Source organism: Dendropsophus ebraccatus, chromosome 10 (assembly GCF_027789765.1).
Source record: "Dendropsophus ebraccatus isolate aDenEbr1 chromosome 10, aDenEbr1.pat, whole genome shotgun sequence".
NCBI classification, from domain to species: domain Eukaryota; kingdom Metazoa; phylum Chordata; class Amphibia; order Anura; family Hylidae; genus Dendropsophus; species Dendropsophus ebraccatus.
This window is the reverse complement of record NC_091463.1, coordinates 12880471-12905407: the sequence shown is the minus strand read 5'-3', so window position 1 is coordinate 12905407 and position 24937 is coordinate 12880471. Positions and strand designations below refer to the sequence as shown.

The window sequence follows — 24937 nt, the reverse complement described above, 5'->3', positions numbered from 1 at the left end:
TGTTACACTCCTTTATCCAGACCTGTGACGGTTTTGTAACAGGTGGAACATGTTCGTGACACTTGCGGGATCGGAGTGTCACTTGTGCGGCTTCTATTCTGCTTCCACATTGAGGGCAAACTGTACCCTTTCCCAAGATGGCGTCCGCGGGGCTTGGTTTGAGTATGCGCATGCGCGGACATCTGTTGCCGATAGAATCTGATGACGTGATCCGGACCTCCCGAAGGACATTGCGCTCACTCCACGCATGCGTGGTTCAAAGTTTACCAAACACAGACGCCATGAACCTGCTGTGGAGCGATCAGCTGATTGTTAAGTGATGGGGTGAGTGACGGCCTTCTCCAATAACCGAATGATGATTGGACCATACCATGGACTAGTTATATTTACTTTATGGACTTATGCATATAGATCGGGAGTATCGGTCACCCACTTGACACTGTGCACACACTGTAATTATACGTGTTGATGTTTTACACTGTTTGAGTACGGTATTTATACTGTTATTTATATTGTTTACATATGTTAATGAGGATGATGTCACTAACAAGGGGAAGTGTAATGGGAGGGGCTTCTATGTTAAATACTGAGCATTGCCACTCTGATATTGTTGCTTGAAAAAGATCTCAAAGAGAGATTGAAACGTTGCTTACCAATGGGTGAATAAAAACCACTATTTTATCACTTATACTGGAGTGCCGCCTCATTCGACTATTTATATATATATATATATATATATATATAACAAGTTATGGGATTAGATTTCTGGTGATACGTTGATCCAGGGATTATTCTGATGGCCATTGGAGTCGGGAAGGAATTTTCTCCCTGTGATGGGGCAATTGTCATCTGCCTCATAGGGGGTTTTGACTTCCCCTGCATTAACACAGTAGGGTTTCTCTAGGTTGAACCTGATGGACTCTTGTCTTCTTTCAAACTTATTAACCTTGTTACTATGTTAGATCTCTATGGCCCCATGCTGATGGGAGAGGTGGGACATGCCAGAATTTAACACAAGCATCCATGAGGTCTTACTGCCAGCTCAGGCTGGTGGAGGAGGTGTAATGTTGTGGGGAATGTTTTCTTGGTGGGCCCTGGCCCCTCTGATACCTGTGGATGGAAGTTTGGACAGTAGGGATTATCTAAGCATTGCGGTGACCAAGCTCATTCCTCCGGGCAGCTGTTTCCTCTAAGTCAGAAGGAGACTGCCTGCATGACAATGCACCATCCACAAGAGTCCTATAGTCATGGACTGTTTCTAGGAACATGGCAGGGAGTTCTCTTTGCCTTAGAATGTAACAATTGACATTTCGTTCAGACTTGTCATATGTTAAGATTGAACTGGGTCGGATCAGGTGCCCAGTTGAGGAGTGAAACACAAAGCTGCACATTTCCCCACGCCACATCTCAGGACTGCTGCCATCTATGAGATGCTGAAATTCACATTCATACGGTTCTGCAATGGTGAATCCTTCCTTACAGTGGCAATCCATTATTTTGGCCAATAACTGAAGGCTATGTCTATGTCCACCAGGTTTTTTTTATATACACGGTTACGAAACCAAAAAGCAAAACACAAAATGCAGAATTTCCACAACATTTTTAATTGATATTGTTTATGTCAAACACAGTAAATTAATAATATCTACTAGTAAGAAGATCTGTATTTTATAGGTTGGGGGGAGGGCGGACAATGCAAAGAAGCCGATAAATAGAGATTAAAAAGTGAACCAATGGTTCAAATGAAATAGTACAGACAGCAGAGTGGAGTAAGCTGTATCCGGAAGAAGCCCACCACACGAGAAGGAACCGTAGTCTACATGGCGGCCACCACACCACACACAAGAGGAGCTATGATATAGTGGCCACCACCAGACACAGGATCCATATTGTATTGTGACCACCACCAGCGACGAGAACCATATTCTACTGTGACCACCACAGGAGACAAGGTGCGTACTCTACACCAAAAAGGGACAAGATCCAAAATCTATGTCGACCGCCACAAGGGACATGATCCAAACTCTACAGTGAACACAATATAAGTGACACAGTTTATACTGAAAACCCCGGTGGGACAAGGTCCGTAGTCTACGATGACCACCATGAGACAGGAGATCCATACTGAAGGCTCTTCTTAGACTTATTCTTACCATCTACCCCATATGTTTCCATAACTGATTATCAAGTATTCGATTATGTAAAATTCAGAGGATTGCAAACATGGACGATCGTCGGGGATGCTTGGAAGCTATGCCGAGAACACTCCACAGCAACCAGTCTACACTTTAAGGTGATATCTGACTGTGGTTGTCAATAGCAACCAAATTTTTTGTCTCAAGTGGACATCTGACTGGTTGCTACAGTCTCCAGAAAGATCGATCCCATCTTGCTGATGTTCACCTACCAGCAAATGGCCCACGGTTTGAATGGACCGATTCTCTGAATTGCCCTTAGTAGCGACAGGAAATACATATGAAACAAAAAAAAAGTCACAATCACGGTCTCCTCGGATATTTTAGTGTAGTATTGTGTAGTGTAGGGTTTTAGTTGCCTCTAGTACACGGGAAGCAATATCACGACTGGGGGCTGAATTCTTCTTTCCCAAAATGACAGAAACATTAGTGCACCTTTTATTTACACCAGGGCCTTTGTGTCCATGGCAACCAGCCTGAAATTTCCATTTGGTTGCTATGAACAAAAAAAGCAACAAGGTGTCCATAGCAACCCATTCTGTGGCTGCTATAAGCAATCACGCCGTCTGCTCTCTCTTTTACTATTTTTTTTTCTATTTTAGTGTATATCCCCACAAAACTCCTTTGCTCTCTGCTAAATCCACGTGGCTCGTGACCCCTTCGCTAATAAGTTAAATAAATTAGGAATTAGAAAGATAATAAATTTAGTGTAACTTTTTAAGCCACTTGTTAGAGAAACACTCGAGATGGAGGACAACGAAGCTACGAAGGAGCGGTGACGGATTCCGACATCTACAACTTGTGCATGTGGATTAGCTTGATATGAAAACCTTTGTACCTGCGTCACTGGATCTGGTCCACCCATACGGGCGGCTAGATGATGCTCTGAAGCTTATTTTATAGAGGAATGCTCAAACATGGGCTCTGGAATGTACAATTGCAAAAAACCAATGACTAATTTTGCTACAGGACTCCGCCTAGTAAATGGTCCATCCCAAGGATGGACCAAGGAGCTCTATGTACGTACTACGCTACCAAATGTTCTGTAGGAGTCTCTCCTGAAGGCACGCTACAAGATGTGTTAGTCCACCTTTGCAGTATTTTTGTTAGGAATTGCATCCTGGCAGTAGGGCTGAGGGTGACTGGGAGGAGCTCAAAAATACTACTTTATATCCCCGAGAATTCTGTATATATCCTACAATCAACCTAAGATATATTTAAGGTGAAATAGTGCACCCGATCCTAGCTAGAAGACTGTAAGCTCATGTCCACCACTGTGATACTCGTGGTGGGTTTTGCAGTCAAAGTGGTCAGAGTAATTGACATACGGGACCAGTAAATGGTCAGGCACCATACTCTTTTGCTCGGGATGTGAGACTGCGAGGGAATGTTCAGGCAGAAATGCACTAGCAATGTAAACGTTTCGACAAGGACTATATGGCCGTATTTGTAGCTGATATTGGACCCCACGGCACTTTGTAGGTTGAAGCTCCACCACAGTGTTATCCCAAGACTTAAAAAGTTAACCTGGAATCATGAGGACAAAAAAAGGGAAAATGGAAGCTTTAGCTATTTGTTCCCGCAGCCTACCCCTCACCATGCCTCCTCCATTTCCAGCTTTATCAAGACATGACTCCCCCAACATGCTTGTCTATACCTTCTGACTGCCCCTCCTTTACATAAAACCCTAGTTGTTTATCAGTTGTACCTTACTGCTAACCCCACCCACCCCCGATCCGACGTCTCCCCCATTCACTGGTCTTCTTCCCCGTAAACGTCATTCTGCTTGCGCTTCATGTTCTCGAAATCAAAGTCTGTTCCAGTCATTCTCTTGTAGATGTCTTTGATGTCGTTGCACGTTGTCTCAAAGTGCGTGGTGGCGTCATAAGAACGTGAGCAGAAAACCTGTAGTGGAGAGAAGAGGACGCTGATGATATGTGGCATAGAGTAAGGACGCCTCGCAGGCTACATGACACAACTAGGTCATGTGATGTGAGCAAAGGGGAACTGCGGACGGAAGCCTTTTTAATATATGCCTGTGAATGGGTCGTTTGACAATTGCAAAGTGCACTTACCTCCCTGGCTCCTGTGCCACTGCCGGTATCTTACCGACCTATCCCGCTGTTTGACTGTTTCTGGGTCCTTGACGTTGCAGGCTTGCCCAGGCAATCAGTGACACTGCTGCACCAATAGGATTGGTAAGATACCAGCAGCGCCACAGGCACCTATTATTTTTAAACCGATTCCCGGGCATATAAAAAGGCTGCAAAAATATTACCTCTTAAGGCTGGTTTCACACGCTGTAACTGTGCGGCTGTATTTTTTATGCGGCTGTAAATGTGCGGGTGAAACTACGGCCGTGGGAAAAAATAGACATGCGGCTCAAAACATACGGTCATTTACTTGGAAATCTGGTTCAACTAAAAATAACAAATAAAATGTTAAGAAAGTGATGGAAACACCTCTGGATGCATCTGGGAAAGCAGGGAACACAGTTTACATGACTCGCTATTACCGGGGTTTGCGATCCTCTGCACTATAGCCGATGTCTCTCATGGTTAATATATTGAATTAATAAAACACATTTTCTGTCTAATAAAGTCCCTTTTATTGTTCAATAATTAAATGTAAACGATTCCATCATTTTGCAATTAAATATACTGTCAAAATAAATATATATATAAATAAATGTATATTTATATATATATTTATTTTTTGACAGTATATTTAATTGCACAATGATGGATTCGTTAGAATTAAATTATTGAACAAAGAAACTGTATTTATTTAAACGAAAATGTGTTTTATTAATTAAATATTAATTAGTACAGGAAGCACTATAAGCCGGTAATTCATATGCCGGCAATAGAGCATTCTGTACTAATCATCACTTTACATTAATGAAAACATCAAATGTTTCTTCTAATTATGTTATGACAATAACATTATTAGAAGAAACATTTAGAATTATATGTGCGCTCAGCTGATTGGCTGATAGGCTCAGCGCACATATAATGAGCCGGTCCGCAGTACAGTGACTTCATTGTGCTGCGGACCAGTGAAGAGACAACATCGGGGTGAGTATAGAGCTCTCCCCACCCCCTCCCCAGCACTGCACCCCTCCCAGCAAGGAAGGGGGGTCACTTAACCCCTTCCTTGCTGGGATGGGTGCAGTCTGACATCAGTCTGGCCCCCCGGGGGTTAAGGGGGATGCAGTACATCCTCCCTTAACCCCTTGGGGGTCAGACTGTAAGCAGCGATCTGTAAAGATGCTGCATACTGTAAGGAGCACAACACCGCTCACAATGATGGGTGTTGTGCTCCTGTTTGTGTGTTTTGTGTGTTTCTCCCTTTTTGTTTTTCAGATATCGGTATCCTGGGGATTACGTCGGATTCCATGGACTACGTCGATGACCAGCGGTTGTTCTTTGAATTTTTTTTAATAAAATGGTCAATGAGGGTTGTGGGGGTGTTTTTATTTGAATAAAAAAATTTGTAAACTTGTGTCTTGTCTTTATTTCTTTACTTTATAGACTTAGTAGTGGAAGCCGTCTAATAGACGGAATCCATTACTAAGTTGGGGCCTAGTGTTAGCCGGTATAAAATGGCTAACACTAACCCCCCATTATTACCCCAGTACCCAATGCCACCAGGGGTACTGGGAAGAGCCGGGTGCCAGTGGTCCCGGAGCGTCAATATTGGCGCTCCTGGACCGGGCGGCAGCAGGCTGGTAAGATTTAGGCTGGGGAGGGCCTAAACCAATGGCTCTTCCCACCCTGGTGTTACCAGGCTGCTGTCGTTTGGTTTTTAACCCGGCTGGTTATAAAAATAGGGGGGACCCTATGCGTTTTTTTTTAATTATTTATTTATTTAAAAAAAAACGCATAGGGTCCCCCCTATTTTTATAACCAGCCGGGTTAAAAACCAAACGACAGCAGCCTGGTAACACCAGGGTGGGAAGAGCCATTGGTTTAGGCCCTCCCCAGCCTAAATCTTACCAGCCTGCTGCCGCCCGGTCCAGGAGCGCCAATATTGACGCTCCGGGACCACTGGCACCCGGCTCTTCCCAGTACCCCTGGTGGCATTGGGTACTGGGGTAATAATGGGGGGTTAGTGTTAGCCATTTTATACCGGCTAACACTAGGCCCCAACTTAGTAATGGATTCCGTCTATTAGACGGCTTCCACTACTAAGTCTATAAAGTAAAGAAATAAAGACAAGACACAAGTTTACAAATTTTTTTATTCAAATAAAAACACCCCCACAACCCTCATTGACCATTTTATTAAAAAAAAATTCAAAGAACAACCGCTGGTCATCGACGTAGTCCATGGAATCCGACGTAATCCCCAGGATACCGATATCTGAAAAACAAAAAGGGAGAAACACACAAAACACACAAACAGGAGCACAACACCCATCATTGTGAGCGGTGTTGTGCTCCTTACAGTATGCAGCATCTTTACAGATCGCTGCTTACAGTCTGACCCCCAAGGGGTTAAGGGAGGATGTACTGCATCCCCCTTAACCCCCGGGGGGCCAGACTGATGTCAGACTGCACCCATCCCAGCAAGGAAGGGGTTAACTGACCCCCCCTTCCTTGCTGGGAGGGGTGCAGTGCTGGGGAGGGGGTGCGGAGAGCTCTATACTCACCCCGATGTGTCCTCTTCGCTGGTCCGCAGCACAATGAAGTGACTGTACTGCGGACCGGCTCATTATATGTGCGCTCAGCCGAACAGCCAATCAGCTGAGCGCACATATAATTCTAAATGTTTCTTCTAATAATGTTATTGTGATAACATAATTAGAAGAAACATTTGATGTTTTCATTAAAGTAAAGTGATGATTAGTACAGAAAGCTCTATTACCGGGAATATGAATTACCGGCTTATAGTGCTTCCTGTACTAATTAATATTTAATGAATAAAACACATTTTCTTGGAAATAAATTCAGTTTCGTTTGTCAATAATTTAATTCTAACGAATCCATCATTGTGCAATTAAATATAATGTCAAAAAATAAATATATAGATAAATATACATTTATTTATATATCTATTTTTTTTAACAGTATATTTAATTGCAAAATGATGGATTCGTTAGAAATAAATTATTGATCAACGAAAGTGTCTTGATTACAAATAAAATGTCTTTGATTAATTTAATATAGTAACTATTAGAGGCATCGGCATTCGGCATCATTCCCGGCTATTTTTGAAGTACTCCGTACGGGCCGCCTGTCAATCCTCGGCCGCATATTCAGCCGCAAATAATGGTCTTGTTCATTTTTTACGGGTCCGTTTACGATAGGGCCGTAGATTCATACATAGTGTGCACTGTGCAGCCGCATATCCTATACTTCACAGCATACACACGAACCCTCAAATATACGGGCGCACTATTACATCCGTACATACGGCCGCACTATTACTACGTGTGAAACAAGGGTCAAGGGGTATTCCCTTCGGGTAAAATACATGCTGAATCACCCACACTCCAGGACAATTTGTTCCATACTTAATATCTTTTCAGTCTCCTTCCCACAGTTTTGAGCTGCTGTTTTCTGCTGAAGACACAGAAACCTGTGTGTTAGCTGTTCTCTCTGTCTCCCCACCCCCACCTTCCTTCTGAGATGTCTCTGGCCAGCTGTCTCTGCACTCTATGATGCTGGGAGGGTTAATCTGAGGCCAAGTTGCAGGTGACTGCACTGTGATTAACCCTACCAGAATTGCAGAGTGCAGAAACAAATGGCCGGGGGTGGGGAGACAGAGAGAAAAGATCACACAGTTTTCAAAGTTTTCTGTGTGTTATCTGTGTCAGCAAAAAGCAGCAGGCCAGGAACTAGGGGAAGAAGACTGAGAAAATAATAAGTAAATATTGGGCAGAATTGTTAGTCTACAGGAGGAGGGATGATTCAACATGTTTTTGCAGGCGGAGGCACTTACTTGACTTTCTGCACCATCTTCGGTTGGTTCATACAAATCGCTGATAGCGACAAACCTGAAATGAGAAGATGTCAGTGTGATCAAATGACAACAACAAATGCATCATTAGAACCTACACAGCACACCGAGGTCGGTCACATTTCCTTCCGCATGAGGGCAGACACATTATTTTGGCTAGCTGTTCCTCTACAGCTTTTCCTATGCCGCCCATTGACTGAAATCACAATTACCGCCTATCATATAGTTGACATTACTTGGGATACACACAGGACTCCATTACATCTAATATACAATCCGCTCCTGTGTTCATTTAGTATCCCTATAAATGAGAGCATAGTGTGTTCCTTACTTCTGATCTATGGGCTCCAAGAGCTCCAATGCCGGATCAATCTCCTTCTCGGGCTCATTCGTCTCCACTGTGGTGCTGACAATAGCGATGTACTTTCCTTGTGCGGCCACGTTGTGTGCATATGAAATCATGCAGACGTAGATATCTGTACAGGATTAAGATCAATGACAACAATGTAATACCCTCTGACATCCCCAGACTCTTCCATGCACAGAACAGATGGCACGTTACATAACATCCACATTCTTATTCCAGCTTACCTGATTTCCTGTTGACCTGGTTCTGTGGAATGATAATTTGGCAAGAGTTGGCATCATTGGTGTTCTTGATGGGATGGCTCAGGATGCAGATGACGCGGATCACCTGACCGGCCTTACGCACTCGGTCGGAAACATAGCTAGGGTCACAAATCAGCTGTTTGCAGCGTGCCACCTAAAAAGCAAACATAAAGCACATAAAGTGTATAAGTGCACGCGTGCATTGGCATCCTGATTCAAAACAAGCTGCAGTCCCAGACACAGAGCACGGATATGAGTGAATTCTGGGGTTATCAGAGGGAAAATAAGGGACAAACTCCATGTAGATGTTCCCCTAGTTACTATCAAACCCAGGAACTTGAGTGACCTACCATGCTACCCTTACATTGCTACCCTTACCTCTTTGAATTTGAGCAGTTATTTAGACAAGAGGATATGAGGACACATCTTATATATGTCTGGTTACTCACAGTTCACTACTTAAGAACTCACCTCTCCCTCTGACTTGACTCCAACAACTTTTCCTTTTTCCATCACAATTTCATCCACGCTCTTGTTTAACATGTACGTCCCGCCATAGATAGCACTGAGCCTGTATGGAGGAAGAGAGTTACATTAGCTTTATTCACATACAGAATTCACAATGATAATAAGGATGAATGAATTCTGATACAGAGCCAGTCCATGGTACATAAGAAATGTATTCTGCACTCACCAACTCTACGTAGATGCTTCACTTATCCATGGGGTGTGCAGATACAAGACCCCCATGCTATGCCCTTATTGCTGCACCTCTCCTCCCCCTTGTGTGATCCAGCCTTTGACCCCTTTATGCCTATGTTATACCACTGCACTAAATGATACTCAAAACAGCCCACCTGCCTGCAATCCTTCCTTTACTAGAATCTACATCTCCGACTGTAGACAAAGTTTTTACAGAGATGTCTAACTAGTACAGAGCTTCTCTAATGTGATGTCCTCCAAAGACGTCTAATCCTCCATTCTTCCTCATCATTGCATTGTTAGGCTATGTTCACACTACGTAGATTACGTATTAAAGGGGTACTCCGGGCTATGTCTAGATATAGAGGATATAGAGGCCGCCAGTCACTTACCTCCCCAGTTGTAGCGCCTGGTCCCGGTTCGCCCTGCACTGTTCTCCAGTCCTGCAACCGCTTCCTGGTCTGAGCTGCGGCTTGAGACGTGACGTCTGAAGGCGGCTCAGTGATTCAGTGGCCGAGGCGGGACTCCGCTACGACCGCTGAATGGCTGAGCTGCCTTAAGATGTCACATCTCAAGCCGCAGCTCAGACCAGGAAGCGGGTGCAGGACGGAAGAATGGGGCAGCGCGATCCGGGACCAGGCGCTACAACTGGGTATGTAAGTGACCGGCGGCCTCTATATCCACCCCCTCCCCGGCCATACACGGAAAATAGACGTAGCCCCGAGTACCCTCTTAATCAGCAACAACGGCCACGATAACTTCGTAACTTACGTAGTTCTGCCCTCTATGGAATCCCGGTTGGAGTGTATACACACTCCGTCCGGGATTCCTAGCGGTGCCACAAGAAACTGACATGTCAGTTTTCTGCGGCCGCTATTCATTGAAGAGTGGCCGCAGAAAATCTGTCAGTGCACACAATGGAGCGTGCGGCTCTGTCTCTATGCTCCATTGTGTGCAGCGGGGAATTCAGATGCAGGTGCGCCTGCATCCTAATTCAGCGGAAGTAAAGGTAATCCTGGTCGGGTCATGGAACGGCCGGTGTCTTACTATGTGGGAACATGGACGTAAAGTGCTACAATCATTTGAAAAAACACAGTGATAAATCGAAAGTTCTGATCATTCGGGGTCTGAGTGTTCAAATCCCTCTGAACAAGCTGAAAAATGCACCGAGCTGTGTGCTTCTCTCCCTTTCTTTCTGCAGACTGCAGAAGATGGATTCTATAGTCTATGGAGCCTTCCTCTGGTAGTGAGTTTGGAAGAAAAAACCCAGAATCCAACCAATCAAAACACTAATACTTTTAAACTTTTATTTCTTTCAGTCTTAAACAGTGCTCTCTTCTGCCACCTATACAGCAGCTGATAGATACTGTATGACTTGAGATTTTTTAAATACAAGTACATTATAAATCTATAAAACCTTCTGACACCAGCTGATTTTAAAGAAAACATTTTTTTGCTGGAGTACCCCTTTAAAAGAGAATTCCCATGACAGGGGGGAACATAATAAGGAAAGTATGCTTACCCATCCTTGTGCCCCCTGTAGTGCTACCTTACCAATCTCTTACAGCTGTCAGCCCCCTGCTGCTATAACGTCATGGACCCTGCTGATGGACTGCCCACTCAGCCAATCAGTGACTGGGATAGGACACTGCTGCAATCACTGACTGGCTGAGCGGGCAATCCATCAGCAGGACAGTGACGTTGCAGCAGCAGGTGCAATAACATATTAGGAAGGCGGTTAAAAGTAACATCCTGTGGCTGTCCAAGAGCAGTGAGTGGCGCTGCGGGGGCACAGAGACAGGTAAGTATTCTTTTACTATGTTCCCGCAGCCCACTGCCTGTGATTCTTTTACTTTTATTTTCGTGGGACTTCTCCTTTAAAGGAATAATAAGAAAATTGGATTCTCTAACCTGGCAAATCCTTGAGGCAGCTCCCCCAGGCCATAGAGTGGGTACAGATATGGGCTCTTTCCGTATCTTGCCAGGGACTCACTGTACAGCTTGATACGATTGATGGTTTCCAGACATGGTTGATCTAAATAACTAAAAGGAAGTAAAGCAGAAAATAGATTATTCAAAGGAAATCATGGCCATAGAAAGACAACAAATAATACACTTCATTTCTGAAATGTCTCTAGGTGAGCTCTGAACCCATACTATGATAGGCAGTACAATGCTCCTTATAGTTACATGGATCACACAACAGACATCTGTAGGATGCCTTAATAAAGCTTAAAGCGACTCTGTACCCACAATCTGACCCCCCCAAACCACTTGTACCTTCAGATAGCTGCTTTGAATCCAAGATCTGTCCTGCGGTCCATTTGGCGGGTGATGCAGTTATTGTGCTAAAAATTAACTTTTAAACTGGCAGCCCCGTGCCCTACGGGAGTGGCCTACATTGTGTATGCATTAGGCTGGCACAACCTCTCCTCCCCGCCCTCCTCATCATTAGGAATGCTCCAGGCAGATTGCCTACTATTCCCCACCTGTGGCAGCCGGGCACACGGGCTGGATCGTTAAGGACCTGTGCAATGTTCAGCATGGAGAGAATGTTCCAGTGGCATTCCTAATGATGAAGAGGGTGGGGAGGAGGGACAGAGGGGTGGTGCAAAGTTAGGGCACAGATACTCCCGTAGGGCATGGGGTTGTAGGTTTAAAAGTTGTTTTTAGGACAATAACTGCATCACCTGCCAAACGGACCGCAGGACAGATCTTGGATTAAAGGCAGCTATCCGAAGGTACAAGTGGTTTGGGGGGTCAGATTGTGGATACAGAGTCGCTTTAAAGGGAACCCGTCCTAATAAACAAACATGGTACATGTCTAAAGTTTTGATAAGTCAGGGCCTCAGCAGCTGATCAGCAGGGAGATGAGTGCAGTGTTGCGCTTCACTTCCCCGCTGTCACTCATCTCTGTAATGCATTCAAGAATAAACACCATCTTGTATACATACTCATCAGTTCTATATAGCGCCAGGGCGTGCCCTGTGAAATCGATGACGTCCTGCCCTAAGTCAAATTTCTTGTACACATCTCGCATGGTGGTGTTTTTTGGGTCCACCCCTTCGAATGTCTTTGAGTCGTTCTCATCAAAGTTGGCTACAAAGACCAAAAACTTGCGAAATCGGCGTTTCTCAAACATCCCCATAAGATCTAAAAAAAAGAGAGAGACTGAAGGTAGAATGTACACCGAATCGGCAATACTGTGACACTGTAAGGGTATAAACACACACACCGTATACGTAGCGTATTTACTGCTGCGATACGCAACAAATACGCAGCAGATTAGATCTAAATAACTGAACCCAGCATCAAATCTGTACCAACAAATCTGCTGCAGATTTGCTGCGTATACGGTGTGTGTGTTTGTACCCTAAGGCTGTACGTAGTATGTCATAGAGTAAGGAGACCTTCTTTTGAAAGTAGGATAAATTGGGTTTTTCCTTGAGGAGATCCAGCTGTGGTATGGAGGCAATGCTCCATGGGAAATAAGTATGCAAATTAGCTCTGCCTGTCTAATGCCACCAATAGGTAGCTATCCTGTAAGTTGGTGTACCTCAGTGGTGGGGAATTTGTAGCCCTCCAGCTATGATTCCCATCATGCCTGAACAGCCCAAACTTTAGGTGTCTGGGGCATGATGGGAACTGTAGTTTAGCAACAACTAGAGGGTTGCAGGTTTCCCACTACGGGTGTACCTATACCCATGGTTTGCCAGCTGCAACTCCCATCATGCCCTGACAGCCACAGTTGTAATTTTAGAACAGCTGGGTATCCATAGGTTGGACAATGCTGCTATAAGTTAATGTCTGATCCATTAAAAGGGTATTTCACACAAACACAACTTTTCATATGTTGCTGTACATGGTGAGACTAACAATTCCTTCCATACTTATTATCCATTCAGTCTCCTTCCCCCAGTTCCGAGCTGCTGCTTTCTGCTGAAGACACAAACATCTTTGTGTTAACTTTTCTCCCTGTCTCCCCCTTCTCCCCCCTCCCTTTTGAGCTGATGTAAACAAGTCCCTGCAACATTGCAGCTTTCTTGTAATGCTGGGAGGGTTAATCTGAGGTCAAGTTGCTGATGAACTCACTGTGACTAATCCTCCCAGCATTACAAAGAAGCTACAATGTTGCAGATAAAGCCAACCAGGAACTTGTTTACATCAGCTGTCTCAGAAGGGAGTGGGGAAAAGGGAGAGACAGAGAGAAAAGTTCACACACAGATTTTTGTGTCTTCAGCAGAAAGCTGCAGCTGAGAACTGGGGAAGGAGACTGAATAGATAATAACAAGTATGGAAGCAATAGTTAATCTCACCAAAGTTATGTTTGAGTGGAATACCCCTTTAAAGAGCCTTAAAGCATGACTGAGCTAATAATCGCTAATGATTCTGCAAGGCTCCTTACAGGATAGGACAGTGACATACAGGACAGATACTTATAAGAGACAGAGCTCATGTGACTATACCATCCAAAGTGCTGCGTAATGCATCCTATCCCCCGCCCTAGTTGTGTGCGCTGACTGTCACTTACTGGAGGCCAGGGCCTCAGTCTCGGTTGATGGGACTTTGTATATCTTCCCTCCTTTGTACACAAAACTTCCTTCAACAACTTTGAAGTCCAGGTAGCGAGTGACCTCGGTGTACAGCAGCATCTTCACCAGCTGGCCTGCAAAAACCCAGAAAGAACAGGGTTAGTACTGCTGCAGTACCCTGCTGCGGAGAGATCAAACTCCATCTTCTCCCCCCATGAATCCAGGTGTGTGTGGGGGGGTCTTTGCTGTAACACAGATGTTCTATGCCTCATATTATGTACCGAACAGACAGCTGCTCCACCTGCTCTGTACATGTTACACCAGTTCTGTAGTGTTGACATACTAGTGTGAGCAAACAAACGGGCTGTGTGATGACTAGGGCTGCGAGGAGGAGTGGATGATGATGGGTTTGCACGCACTAGGTATTGGTTGTATCACTGTGTGGGGAGAGTAGATGATGATTCTTTTAGCTTCTACATTGGAAATGTTATTATTTTTATGGTTTAGGCTATGTTCACACTACGTAACTGCTGCGGAAATCACGGCCGTTGTTACAACGGTTGTGATTCCTGCGGCACTTACGTAGTGCCGCAGCCTCAGGGAATCCCGGACGGAGTCTATACACTTAGGGAGGCATTTATTAAGTCCGGCGTTTTTTACGCCGGACTTAAAAATGCCCCCGCAGCTCCGGCGGTACAGGGATTTATGTAGAGGCGGACTGCCTGTACATAAATCCTGTGCGCGCCGGTGCGCACCGCCGAAAACCTACGCCAGCTGAGGACTGGAGTAGGTTTTCGGCGTACATTTGGGCGGAACGGATGATAAATCGCGCGGACTCTGAGTCCGCGCCCTCCGTTCCGCCCACTTCCCGCCTACTTTCCGCCCCCTGGCGTACTCGGCGGAAAGTGCCGATTTGCGATTATTTTATTCGCAAATCGGCCATTTGCGTATAAAATAATACGCAAATCGGCACTTTCCGCCAAAAATCATCCGTCCGCCGGATGATTAATGTGGCCCTTAGTATACACTCCAGCCGGGATCCCTAGCGGCGTGGTAGAAAACTGACATTCACTGAATAGCGGCCACAGAAAAAACCCTGTCAATTCACACAAAAGAGCGAGCAGCTCCGACCGCACGCTCCATTGTGTGCAGTGGGGAGTTCTGATGTGGACACGGACGGATGCGCCGGCATCAGAACTCTGCAGCCCGAAAGATCATCTGGCCGGTACTGCAGTATTGTCCGGGATGATGTTTTCAAAGACCGGCCATTCCGCTGTCCTCTGTTCCCGGTCCCTCGTTTGGTCTGAGCGGGGACCCAGTCTATGATGTGTCAGGCCCGTTCAGCCAGAGCAGAGGACAGCCGACCCCTGCGCCGGAGCTAAATAGGTAGGTACATGTTGTTATGTTCAACCACCTCCTTCCCAGCTCTTCCTTTTTTTAAGAAAAAAAGACTGACCCCGGACTTCTCCTAAATATGTTTATTGAAATGATATTTTTTCTCTCTCTCTACTACAAAACTATGCTGTTTTCTCATTCATTTCCTTTCCATACTAATTCCAGGACAGGGAGAGGATGCCACTCTCTCAGACTCAATTATAAGGAGGAAGCAGCTGGACCATGCACAGAAAACTCTTTGCTTCTATGAATCTACATACAAGAACCTTATAAAAAAATCTAAGAGGCACAAGCTTATTCATCAGATCTGGGCGTATAAAGAAGACAGAGTTCATTCTGCAGCCAGCAGTGATGTGAGTCTGGGCACCATGTAAAGGTATTGAAGGTATATAGACAGGTAATGCTAAGTTTACACGGAGCGATTATCGGGCGAATTTTCGCAATAACAATCAAATTCGAACGATAATTGTGCATGTAAACACGGCGAACGATCGATAAATCCGTTCATTTTGATCTTTTAACATGTTCTTAAATCGTTGTTCGCAAAAAAATTCGCCGATCGTTCCGTGTAAACAGTCGTTCACTTTTTTTTTACCTATGTGTGAGATAGGCTTACACGATCGCAAAACGAATTTTCTGTACAATATATCGTTCCATCTAAACGCTGATCGTTATTAAAAAAAATTGTTACTTCGAAATCGTTAATTGTACGATCGGGCCAATAATTGCCTCGTGTATGGGTCCATTTACACAGAAAGATTATCTGACAGATTATCTGCCAAAGATTTGAAGCCAAAGCCAGAAACAGACTATAAACAGGGAACAGGTCATAAAGGAAAGCCTGAGATTTCTACTCTTTTCAAATCCATTCCTGGCTTTAGCTTCAAATCTTTGGCAGATAATCTGTCAGATAATCTTTCTGTGTAAATGGACCTTAGGGTCCATTTACACAGAAAGATTATCTGACAGATTATCTGTCAAAGATTTGAAGCCAAAACCAGGAACAGACTATAAACAGAGATCAGGTCATAAAGGAAAACCTGAGATTTCTCCCCTTTAAAATCCATTCCTGGCTTTGGCTTCAAATCTTTGGCAGATAATCTGTCAGATAATCTTTATGTGTAAATGGACCCTAAGTGTCCCAGACCCCTCCCCCGCCATGGGTTAACCAGTACAAGACACCTGATCTTTATAAGTGCTCTCCACCCTGACTGCACACATGTGAGGAGATCCCTGTGTACAGCTCGGCAGAGCGGAAACACAAGGCTGCACTCTCGGGATTTCCTCTTCTTGCTCTACCATTCGCTTCCTGTTTTTCAATGGGGAAATCATACAATCTACAGGATTTCTCCACCTTGTTTCACAACTCGAGGTCAGCACCACCACAATAAACATGTAACCATTTGCACACTATGGTGACTGTGCTGCCTTGTGTATAAAAAAGCCCAGTCCTAAAGGTGTGAATAGATTTGAGGTCTCACAATTATAAAGCTATAACTGCTTCCTTTGCTGTTCACAGACCATGTCTGGTATTGCAGGTGAATCCCATCAAGTCAATAGGGTTGAGCTGCAATACCACATACAACCTGTGGACAGATATGGCGCTGTTGCAGCCAATTTTTTTTTCCCAATTTCAGAATATCCCTTTAATGCCTGTATGACACCTGAAATACATGTCGGGGGGAGAAGTGTGAAGAAGAACCCACACCAGAAGCCAGATATTACAGCTGACACCCATTTTCACTGGCTTGGAGACCAAACCAGGGCCTTTGACTACTTGGATGCTGTGGTCAATAGCAACTGTGGCATCTAGAACTGAGCTAGGAGGCGAACCTTTGTCATTTAACCACCAGTGATAACATGATCAGGACTGTCGATTGATTAACATGGCAGCAATGGGTCTCCTAATGGCCCCCAGATCTGCCACGCTAACACTACATACAGTCCCATCTAGTACAATACACTGCAATACATTGATATTGCAGTGTACTGTATTGGAGGTTCAGCACTTTCTCTAGAGGAAGCAGGGCTCCTTACCTCTGAGAATGTCTCCCCTGTTGAAGCTCCTCTATACAACCCATGTTTGTACATGATGACTACACAGCTGGCACTGACCATGAGAAAAGCAGAGTGTGCAGAAGTAGGACCCCTTATAACACTATGACACCAGTGAACACTCACCATTAGCCATAAGAAATTTGGGGATCAGATCCACGTTCCAGTCACGTCCCCTCCCCATGCTCTCAGGAGGACCATCCGGGATCTCAAACCTTTTGTAGAGCTGAAGATATAACAGAGAATGGGTTAAGATGCACCCTGACACATGTACAGGTTACCTATCACTCCGTACAACAGAGGAGTAAGGAGCTGAATCATACAAAATACAATGAGGTGTGGACACTACTGTACCCCAAGACATGGTACCAGGAACGTACCTCTTCCAGTGGAGTGATAGAGGAACTCTCTCCGCCATAGTAGGGGTTCCTGTCCATGTGTAGAACTTTCTTTCCATTCACAGACATGATCCCGGACAAAATGCACTCCTGGAAAACGGAAGACAAGCAATAGATTAAAAAAGGATTGAATGAATAAGAACCGACCTGAATACACAGAGCAACACGGCTGAGTGATATAGAGGGGATGTAAGGAGACCTGACACACTGACTAGATGTGATGTGTACTATGGGTCTTGGCCAACTAAGTACCCTACCAGATGTGTACAGTTAGGATATAGCCGTACCGATAATAACCTATGTGCATCATCATAGTCATCCTCATCAGTGACAGCCACCCTTTGTTTCAGGAGAAGACATAAGAAGTTGCCCCCCCCCCTTCGATAAGTGAACCTGCGACACTCCTATAGGACAAGCCCTTAACTTGGGGCAGGGCACCATTTCTGAAGCATAATCACACAGTTACATTATGTTCACTATAGAGAATCACGCAACAATGTGTTCACTATAGAGAATCACGTAGTAAAGAAGCATTCTCTAGCGCACAACATGTAACTGTGCGATTCTCTATAGTGAATACTGATGAAAAAACATCGGAAAAATGTCCGTGTTTGGCCACGTGGCCGAACACAAACGCTTACTATTCAAGTCCCGGTGTCTGGAGAAAATGGATGCCGATTTCTAAGGCGCCACGCAGCCAAAAACAGACATTTTCCTGATGTTCGTTCATCACTAATACAGAACATCATCTTACTTTGTGATTCTTTATAGTGAACATTATGTCACTGAGTGATTCTCGAAGGTGAACACAATGGCTAAGGGTCCATTTACACAGAAAAGATTATCTGCCATAGATTTGAAGCCAAAGCCAGGAAATCCTTTGAAAAGAGGAGAAATCCAAGGCTTTCCTTTATGACCTGATCTCTGTTTGTAGTCTGTTTCTGGCTTTGGCTTCAAATCTTTGGCAGATAATCTTTCTGTGTAAGGGCCCTATTCCACAGGAGCGATAATCGGCCGAATCGGCCCCATTCGTCCAATTTTCGCTCGGTGGAATAGAGAGAACGATCAGCCGATGATCGTGTCATCGGCTGATCGTTCATTTAGGTTCAGACCTAAAATCGTCATTCGCCACCAGCGCATCACTACGGTTCAATAGCGGTGCCCGGCGGCGACGATTTCAGCAGAACCATACATTACCAGTCCGGGCCTACAGGTTTTCTCCCGGACCCGTGCGGCAGCATCGGCTTCGGAGCGGGGCTGTCTGAACTTACAGACCGCTCAGCCAATCACCGGCCGGAAACTCCGCCGCCAGTGATTGGCTGAGCGGTCTGTCAGTTCAGACAGCCCCACTCCGAAGCCGATGCTGCCGCGCAGGAACGGGAGAAGAAGACCTGCAGTGCGGACAGGTAGTGTATGAAAGAAGGGCTGTAAGGACATCGGTAACGATGTCCCTGCAGCCCTTGTTTCACGATCATCGGGGCCGTGGCATAGGCCCAGTAAACGAGCGCTGTTTTAATTGTTGCACGGCCCGTGGAATAGGGCCCTTAATGGACCCTAAGAGTTATCATTCTCAGGACGAACCCTCTCTGTTTTTCTGTTTCAGCCAATCACAGCTCAGCTTTCACATTTTACTGAGCTCTGGTGAAATGTAACGTTAGCCGTGATTGGTTGTTCCAGAGCAGTTGTAGACTTCTGCCATGATTTAGGTCTCCATGCAGGTGTAAATCATGGTAAATTAGGTGGGATTTTCCATGCCCACCTTGCCGCAACCGAAAAAGATACACCTGATTTCTGCCATGATTTACGTCTGCGAGCCAATCTGGTGAACGGGGGATGCGGCAGGCGTACGTCAGTGAGAAGGGGCAAATCTGCACCTTCTGCCTCACATATGCCAAAGACACAGGCTTCGTAAATGTCCCCCTATCGGTGCGTTCACACGTACAGGATCTGCAGCAGATTTGATGGCGCAGATTTAATTCTGTGTTCAGTTATTTAGTTACATTGATATCAAATCTGCTGCGGATCCTGTACGTGTGAACGCACCGATAGGGGGACATTTACGAAGCCTGTGTCTATGTCTGTTTGGTGGTAATTCTCTATAGTGTGATTCTTCATAGAGAGAGATATGTCCCTGTGTGATTCTCTATAGTGAATGCCATGTCTGTGTGATTCTCTATAGTGAATGCCATGTCTGTGTGATTCTCTATAGTGAACGCCATGTCTGTGTGATTCTCTATAGTGAACGCCATGTCTGTGTGATTCTTCATAGAGATATGTCCCTGTGTGATTCTCTATAGTGAACGTCATGTCTGTGTGATTCTCTATAGTGAACGCCATGTCTATGTGATTCTCTATAGTTGAATGCTATGTCTATGTCATTTTCTATAGTGAATGTCATGTCTGTGTGATTCTCCATAGTGAACACCATGTCTGTGATTCTCCATCGTGATAATCATAATCCACCACGTCTGTGTGATTCTCCACTGTTAACGTCATGTCTGTGTAATTCTCTATAGTGAACGCCATGTCTGTGTGATTCTACACAGTAAACTCCATGTCTGTGTGATTCTACACAGTAAACTCCATGTCTGTGTGATTCTACACAGTAAACTCCATGTCTGATTCTCTATAGTGAACGCCATGTCTGTGTGATTCTCTATAGTGAACGCCATGTCTGTGTGATTCTCTATAGTGAAGGCCATGTCTGTGTGATTCTCCATAGTGACCATGGCCATGTCTGTGTGATTCTCCATAGTGAATGTCATGTCTGTGTGATTCTCCATAGTGATCACCATGTCTGTGTAATTCTCCATAGTGAACACCATGTCTATGTGATTCTCCATAGTGACCATGGCCATGTCTGTGTGATTCTCCATAGTGAAGGCCATGTCTATGTGATTCTCCATAGTGACCATGGCCATGTCTGTGTGATTCTACATAGTGATCACCATGTCTGTGTGATTCTCCATAGTGAACACCATGTCTGTGTGATTCTCCATAGTGAAGGCCATGTCTATGTGATTCTCCATAGTGACCATGTCTGTGTGATTCTCCATAGTGATCGCCATGTCTGTGTGATTCTCCATAGTGATCACCATGTCTGTGTGATTCTCCATAGTGACCATGGCCATGTCTGTGTGATTCTCCATAGTGATCACCATGTCTGTGTGATTCTCCATCGTGACCATGGCCATGTCTGTGTGATTCTCCATAGTGATCGCCATGTCTGTGTGACTCTCCATAGTGACCATGGCCATGTCTGTGTGACTCTCCATAGTGACCATGGCCATGTCTGTGTGATTCTCCATAGTGACCATGGCCATGTCTGTGTGATTCTCTATAGTGATCGCCATGTCTGTGTGATTCTCCATAGTGAAGGCCATGTCTGTGTGATTCTCCATAGTGATCGCCATGTCTGTGTGATTCTCCATAGTGATCGCCATGTCTGTGTGATTCTCTATAGTGAAGGCCATGTCTGTGTGATTCTCCATAGTGATCGCCATGTCTGTGTGATTCTCTATAGTGATCGCCATGTCTGTGTCATTCTCCATAGTGACCATGGCCATGTCTGTGTGATTCTCCATAGTGACCATGGCCATGTCTGTGTGATTCTCCATAGTGACCATGGCCATGTCTGTGTGATTCTCCATAGTGATCGCCATGTCTGTGTGATTCTCCATAGTGACCATGGCCATGTCTGTGTGATTCTCCATAGTGACCATGGCCATGTCTGTGTGATTCTCCATAGTGACCATGGCCATGTCTGTGTGATTCTCCATAGTGACCATGGCCATGTCTGTGTGATTCTCTATAGTGATCGCCATGTCTGTGTGATTCTCCATAGTGATCGCCATGTCTGTGTGATTCTCCATAGTGACCATGGCCATGTCTGTGTGATTCTCCATAGTGAAGGCCATGTCTGTGTGATTCTCCATAGTGATCGCCATGTCTGTGTGATTCTCCATAGTGATCGCCATGTCTGTGTGATTTTCCATAGTAATCGCCATGTCTGTGTGATTCTCCATAGTGATCGCCATGTCTGTGTGACTCTCCATAGTGACCATGGCCATGTCTGTGTGATTCTCCATAGTGAAGGCCATGTCTGTGTGATTCTCCATAGTGATCGCCATGTCTGTGTGATTCTCCATAGTGACCATGGCCATGTCTGTGTGATTCTCCATAGTGACCATGGCCATGTCTGTGTGATTCTCCATAGTGACCATGGCCATGTCTGTGTGATTCTCCATAGTGACCATGGCCATGTCTGTGTGATTCTCCATAGTGAAGGCCATGTCTGTGTGATTCTCCATAGTGATCGCCAAGTCTGTGTGATTCTCCATAGTGACCATGGCCATGTCTGTGTGATTCTCCATAGTGAAGGCCATGTCTGTGTGATTCTCCATAGTGATCGCCATGTCTGTGTGATTTTCCATAGTAATCGCCATGTCTGTGTGATTCTCCATAGTGATCGCCATTGTCTGTGTGACTCTCCATAGTGACCATGGCCATGTCTGTGTGATTCTCCATAGTGAAGGCCATGTCTGTGTGATTCTCCATAGTGATCGCCATGTCTGTGTGATTCTCCATAGTGATCGCCATGTCTGTGTGATTTTCCATAGTAATCGCCATGTCTGTGTGATTCTCCATAGTGACCATGGCCATGTCTGTGTGATTCTCCATAGTGACCATGGCCATGTCTGTGTGATTCTCTATAGTGATCGCCATGTCTGTGTGATTTTCTATAGTGAAGGCCATGTCTGTGTGATTCTCCATAGTGAAGGCCATGTCTGTGTGATTCTCCATAGTGATCGCAATGTCTGTGTGATTCTCCATAGTGATCGCCATGTCTGTGTGATTTTCCATAGTAATCGCCATGTCTGTGTGATTCTCCATAGTGACCATGTCTGTGTGATTCTCCATAGTGACCATGGCCATGTCTGTGTGATTCTCTATAGTGATCGCCATGTCTGTGTGATTCTCCATAGTGACCATGGCCATGTCTGTGTGATTCTCCATAGTGACCATGGCCATGTCTGTGTGATTCTCCATAGTGACCATGGCCATGTCTGTGTGATTCTCTATAGTGATCGCCATGTCTGTGTGATTCTCCATAGTGAAGGCCATGTCTGTGTGATTCTCCATAGTGATCGCCATGTCTGTGTGATTCTCCATAGTGATCGACATGTCTGTGTGATTCTCCATAGTGAAGGCCATGTCTGTGTGATTCTCTATAGTGATCGCCATGTCTGTGTCATTCTCCATAGTGATCACCATGTCTGTGTGATTTTCCATAGTAATTGCCATGTCTGTGTGATTCTCCATAGTGATCGCCATGTCTGTGTGATTCTCCATAGTGACCATGGCCATGTCTGTGTGATTCTCCATAGTGACCATGGCCATGTCTGTGTGATTCTCCATAGTGACCATGGCCATGTCTGTGTGATTCTCCATAGTGACCATGGCCATGTCTGTGTGATTCTCCATAGTGACCATGGCCATGTCTGTGTGATTCTCCATAGTGACCATGGCCATGTCTGTGTGATTCTCCATAGTGACCATGGCCATGTCTGTGTGATTCTCCATAGTGACCATGGCCATGTCTGTGTGATTCTCCATAGTGACCATGGCCATGTCTGTGTGATTCTCCATAGTGACCATGGCCATGTCTGTGTGATTCTCCATAGTGACCATGGCCATGTCTGTGTGATTCTCCATAGTGACCATGGCCATGTCTGTGTGATTCTCCATAGTGACCATGGCCATGTCTGTGTGATTCTCCATAGTGACCATGGCCATGTCTGTGTGATTCTCCATAGTGACAATGGCCATGTCTGTGTGATTCCAGGCAGTCGTGCCTCGGTCAGGTTGCTGAGTAACAATGTGTCAGGCAGATTTGCATGGATTGATGTACAGCTGGAATTCCAGGATGTGAAATCCTCCCTGACAGAGAAACCTGAAGCCATCAGTGAGAGTGCTGGGCGAGGGGCAGGGTCGCCCCAAACGTGAGCCCTCGTCTCTGCCGTCACCCACCCGGGCAGCGCCACCCAACCACCACAGCCGGCACCGGCCCCCCGCACCATCACCCCTGCTGCCACCTGCTCCTCACCCCCTCCATGTGCCAGCCCCTGCCATCACACCTCTCAGGGTGCCACCATATCAGGGTGGGTGCTGCTTAGGTGGCATTTAACCTGTTCAGCACCAAGGAGAGAGCTCAGCACCAGCATCACTACAGGCCACAGGGCTCAATGACAATGGATGCAACACAGGTACAATGATGCAGAAGCCCTCCATAGACTGCAATGGCTGCCTGGCAAGGCTCCATCATCTCTAATGCATGGCATAGTCATGGGCATAGCTAATGCAAAGCATGCTACAGTGCAGGGGGCAGTGCCCGGGGGTCGCACTACATGGTACAAGCCGCTATGGCAGAGAATGACAATGAGAAGAGGCTGCCACATCAGCGGGCACCCCCGGGCATACTCACTGTCAGGCCGGTGCCCAGGACGATGACATCGTATTCCTCATCCATGGTGCAGGTGCCCGGGGTCCGCAGCCTCCTCTCCGCCCAACACAACTCAGCAAAGCTGCAGCTCCGAAATGAGATGGACCAAAGATGGCTGCAAGGCAGCACCGCCCTGTGCGCCTCCGCGACGGCAAAGTAGTCCCTGCGCGCAGCGCCGGAGCCAGGACTATCAGGCGTGGCGGGGAGAGGAGGGACGAGTGAGGGGATGGAGAGTGGCGTGGGCACCTAAGGCAGCTCGGGGGTCTGTTTCGGGGATATTATTTGAGGGGGAGTGGAGCCTGTCATGTGAGGATGGACAGGGTGGATGACCTTGGTGATGCGGCTCCAGATCAGTGCGCGCCTGCATCATCTGCTGTGGGGATGGATGCTGTGTGTCATGTTGCCGTCCTGCTCTAATCTTATATAATGTGGCCTAATACCTCAGAGAGAGGAGTATACAGCTCCATAATGGAGTATATATACCCTGGATAAAATACACCCAACTCCTCATAAGCCCCCCATATTGTCCACGCCTCTCATAGTATATAATGATCATATATACTGTGAATAGAATAATAAGCCATAT

At 45.7% G+C, this 24937-nt stretch overlaps 1 protein-coding gene across 1 annotated transcript; it reads right to left on the bottom strand.

Annotated features, from left to right (window-relative positions):
• Positions 1-1581: 1581 nt before the first annotated feature.
• Positions 1582-24509, bottom strand: GDI1 (GDP dissociation inhibitor 1). Its single transcript, XM_069943585.1, has 11 exons — positions 24334-24509; positions 17832-17939; positions 17578-17677; positions 14001-14135; positions 12424-12622; positions 11381-11512; positions 9239-9338; positions 8750-8921; positions 8490-8634; positions 8141-8195; positions 1582-4100 (listed from the first exon to the last, which is right to left on the bottom strand). The coding sequence occupies exons 1-11, from the start codon at positions 24376-24378 to the stop codon at positions 3948-3950; spliced, it is 1344 nt and encodes a 447-aa protein (XP_069799686.1). The 5' UTR covers positions 24379-24509; the 3' UTR covers positions 1582-3947.
• Positions 24510-24937: the final 428 nt, after the last annotated feature.

Excerpts from the sequence above, each read along its gene's own strand:
- GDI1 (XM_069943585.1), bottom strand. The coding sequence starts at position 24,378 with ATGGATGAGGAATACGATGTCATCGTCCTGGGCACCGGCCTGACA. Across the intron at positions 8,635-8,749 it reads CCAGGTCAACAGGAAATCAG|ATATCTACGTCTGCATGATT; the intron begins GTAAGCTGGAAT and ends AATCCTGTACAG. Across the intron at positions 4,101-8,140 it reads AAGATGGTGCAGAAAGTCAA|GTTTTCTGCTCACGTTCTTA; the intron begins GTAAGTGCCTCC and ends TCTCCACTACAG.